Below are 3,908 nucleotides of genomic sequence, written 5' to 3' on the forward strand. Positions count from 1 at the left end.
TACAGGATGTAACTCAGGATCAGTAATGTAATGTATGTACAGTGACTGCACCAGCAGAATAGTGAGTGCCGCTCTGGAGTATAATACAGGATGTAACTCAGGATCAGTAATGTAATGTATGTACACAGTGACTGCACCAGCAGAATAGTGAGTGCAGCTCTGGAGTATAATACAGGATGTAACTCAGGATCAGTAATGTAATGTATGTACACAGTGACTGCACCAGCAGAATAGTGAGTGCAGCTCTGGAGTATAATACAGGATGTAACTCAGGATCAGTAATGTAATGTATGTACACAGTGACTGCACCAGCAGAATAGTGAGTGCAGCTCTGGAGTATAATACAGGATGTAACTCAGGATCAGTAATGTAATGTATGTACACAGTGACTATGAACAAGACACCGCTAGAAAGTTAATTACTGCAGAAATTATGATTTTAATGATTGAGCTCAGATCCATTTACATGAACCTCATTTTTGGGATGTATTGTGGTCAGTAGCACCCAAAGTGGACATCACTAACAACACTCAAGCTGGACATCATTGAGCGCGGTGTCATCTCCTCGGCCTTGCGCTCTCTCCACTCTTGTTCTGATACCACAGATTCCCAATGGACAAATTCCGCTCCATCTTCCAAAATCTCCCCAGTAGCCATTGTTTCCTTCTTCAGTGCTGTTATTTGAACACCCCATCTTGATGCTGTTCACTGCGGTGTCATCTCCATCACCCTGTGGTTTCTCAACTTTCAAGGCAAACTTTATGTAGTTTCCTCTAGAGCACCATGAAATGGGAGTCCAGTCCCCCCAACTGTGGAGAAAGAGCAGGGTTTACACGGTTGTCCATCATCTGTTCATCATCTACACCTATAATGATGGGATTGGAAACACTTTGACTTGTTCCGTGTTATACTTTATGTTACACAACATATTTCCCATCTCTAATTCTGACTGCACATCTTTTAGCATCTCCTTCTTGTTCGGTGTCTGATCAGAGCTGATCATTGCATGACTATGTTACATTCATAATATAAAATGCAACAACAGATAGGATTGCAATAAAGTCACTTATATGAGAACCTACCCTCCGACTGTAGAAGTAATTGTGCCAACAACATCTCTGCTTGTACAGCGAGTACAATATAGCTGGATTCCATTCAGGGCCGTGTCATCTCCATCAGATCCAAGTGGTTTTTCCATCTGATAATAAATAAATAGTGCGCCTAATATCAGCACATAAGTTTATATTACATAAGATATCACATAATGGGTAAGGATCAGTGATGAGCGACTATGTTCTGTTAACCCTTTCGGAGAGCTGCTCGGTGATATGGTTAAATCGCTCCCGTGTGATGATTTGCGACTGTTTGACAGCTTTAATACATGTGAAGAATGTCTATTTCTTACACATTCCTCACGTACAAACCAGGAGAGAAACACCTGACCCCAACATTAGAGAAAGTCCCTAATCTGACCCTGGTTTGTCCTTACCTGTCTGAAGAGGTTAGCACCCTAAGTATACGCAATGGCGCCCCCACTCAACGTCGACTTACCCTGAATGTCCTTAACTGCACCCTCTCTATAAACAATGTGCAAGACTAGAACAATAATAGCTATAAAGTGAAATACACAAAAATCTGAGGAAAAGGCACAGGCCTATGAATGTGTTCACGCAGACACACAGGCAAGATGGAAGAAAATAAGAAGAACCACACAACAAACGGAATGCGTGGAAAACCTCCCAGACCCCAAACGTAAAAGAAATGAAAGAGTACTGGGGAGGAAGACACACAAACAAACCATAGGAAAAGAAAAAGAGATTAATCAGGTGAAACAAACCCTAGTTGAGGAGCTACATTTGCAAACACCATCTGTTTTGAAATATAACCAGCAAAGATGCAGGAGCAAGGTGAGATAGGACAGAACCAAATTGGGAAGTGAGAGGCACCTGAATAGAAGCAAAACCAAAGAAAGAAAAGAAAAGACAAAGAAACATCAGCAGTTAGACAGAGATCAAACCGGCTGTGGCTCAGCAGAAAGGGAAACAACCATGCAGCAAGATGTCACCTGATCGAGTCCGCAACCGAGGCATGATACTAGGGTTAGACATGAATTACTGTATCTTGAGATTTTATTTTGTCAAGCAGTTAATGTTTTATAAGATTGTGAGTATATAGAATAAATCCTTTCTTGAATCATTTAACTCCATGATAAATGGCTGCATTATGTGTGCCACCCTCATGAGTAATTAGAACATCATTAATGATAGAATATCTGGAGAGGTGATCATGGAGAAAATCACCTGTGTTGGGATAAGCCATTTCTCTGTGTACTCTGACTTCAATTTGGAGTTGATATGGTCAACTGCGGTGGAACATTTGAAGCTTAGAGTATGGTAATATTATATATGACAACCATTATGAATATATGGAAACTTGTCTAGTTGTTCCTCCATCACCCACCATAAAGATTCACCGATCTCTTCCCTTACTCAACATATGACGACTGGAAATGGAGTTTGAATACACTGGTTTTACAACACTTTCTTACCTTTCATATCATGTGTAGTAAGTGTCAGAAGAAAACATCTGTCATCTCATATGAGTACTTGATCCATCATAGTCATAGACCTCATTAATCCCCATTCTTTCTGGATGCCATCTGTCTTCTAGAATGACTGACATGGCACCAACTTCAGGTAATACACAGATACCCCACTAATATCAATGTATGTCACAAAACCCATGTACCTTTAGGCTGAATCCTCGCGCTGAGGTCATGGGAGGACATCGTTGTACTTCTCCCCAGTCGCCCCAGCTGCCACCATTATCAACTGAGATAAAGTCTCCGTAGGTCGATGTAGCTTGGATCAGTAATGATGCTACAACTAAGGACAACATCTTCTGCTCTGAAACGTCAGCTCAATGTCACAGAGGTAGCGGAAAGTCAAGTTGTTCTGCCCTGCTCTGAATTTATATCCTGGATTTAGCTTCTGTTTTTTTTTTCTACTCTGGACTGCCTCTTATTGCACATACTCTTTTTTTTTTTAGAAGTCAGTCTAGCTTTGTTACTACATATTGACTTAGATTAAGTTCTGCATAAGGGAAATAAGGAAGAAGTGGTAAGTACACAATCTTAATATTAGGTAATCACTGCGCTGGCACACTGAGTTCTGGAATGGTAGAGAAATACAGTACCTTAAAATAGTGTTTATTAGTGATGAGCGAGCATGTTCGTTACTGCTCGGCGCTGGCTGAGTATTTCCAGGTTGCTCACCGGGAGCTCGGGTCCCCTCCCTGCATGTTTGGCGCTCTTTACAGAGCCAATGAACATGCAGGGATTGCCTGCCACTCACTGTAATGCCGTAGCCATGTTGGTTGTGGCAGTATAGTGATTGGCTGGCCGCACAGTGTCATCAGGTCTATATCAGACCTGGCACCGCCATGCTCATCACAGTCACTCCGGATCAGACAGTGTAGGGAGAGCGGCTGCTGCTGCTGCGTCAGGGAGAGATTTGCTTGTTTCTAGTTAGTGTAGATGTACCAAACTATATTAGAGACACATATCCATCTCAACAAACAGTCCTTCTGAGGACTAATCCATCTGCAGAGATATCAGGCAGGCAGTGTATATAGGCAGGCAGGCATGGTATATAGCAGACTGCAGTGCACATAGGACAAGAGGCTCCATTCCAGTTCTGCCTTCTGCTGCTGTTAGATATTTCTAGACAAAGGCCCAGGTCTAAGGGGCCAGGAATACTTTTTTTTGGATCTTAATCCTCATTATTTGCTTAAAAAGCAATCCAGAGAACACCGTTTTTCTGCGCCATTTGCTTGTTGGCACTGCAGAATACAGCCAGGGCCTTTCCATATTACAGCGCTAAAAATCCAGCTATTTAAAACTGTGTTTTC

General features: G+C 42.0%; 1 protein-coding gene across 1 annotated transcript; it reads right to left on the bottom strand.

Moving 5' to 3' along the window:
* Positions 1–414: 414 nt before the first annotated feature.
* On the bottom strand, positions 415–2,990 carry LOC141165420 (vitelline membrane outer layer protein 1 homolog). Its single transcript, XM_073651019.1, has 3 exons — positions 2,748–2,990; positions 1,082–1,197; positions 415–808 (listed from the first exon to the last, which is right to left on the bottom strand). Exons 1-3 carry the CDS (start codon positions 2,895–2,897, stop codon positions 520–522), a joined length of 555 nt encoding a protein of 184 aa, XP_073507120.1. The 5' UTR covers positions 2,898–2,990; the 3' UTR covers positions 415–519.
* Between the last annotated feature and the right edge of the window lie 918 nt (positions 2,991–3,908).

Source organism: Phyllobates terribilis, unplaced genomic scaffold, assembly GCF_046119375.1.
Source record: "Phyllobates terribilis strain yellow unplaced genomic scaffold, ASM4611937v1 Scaffold_11__3_contigs__length_659146591, whole genome shotgun sequence".
Classification (NCBI taxonomy): Eukaryota; Metazoa; Chordata; class Amphibia; order Anura; family Dendrobatidae; genus Phyllobates; species Phyllobates terribilis.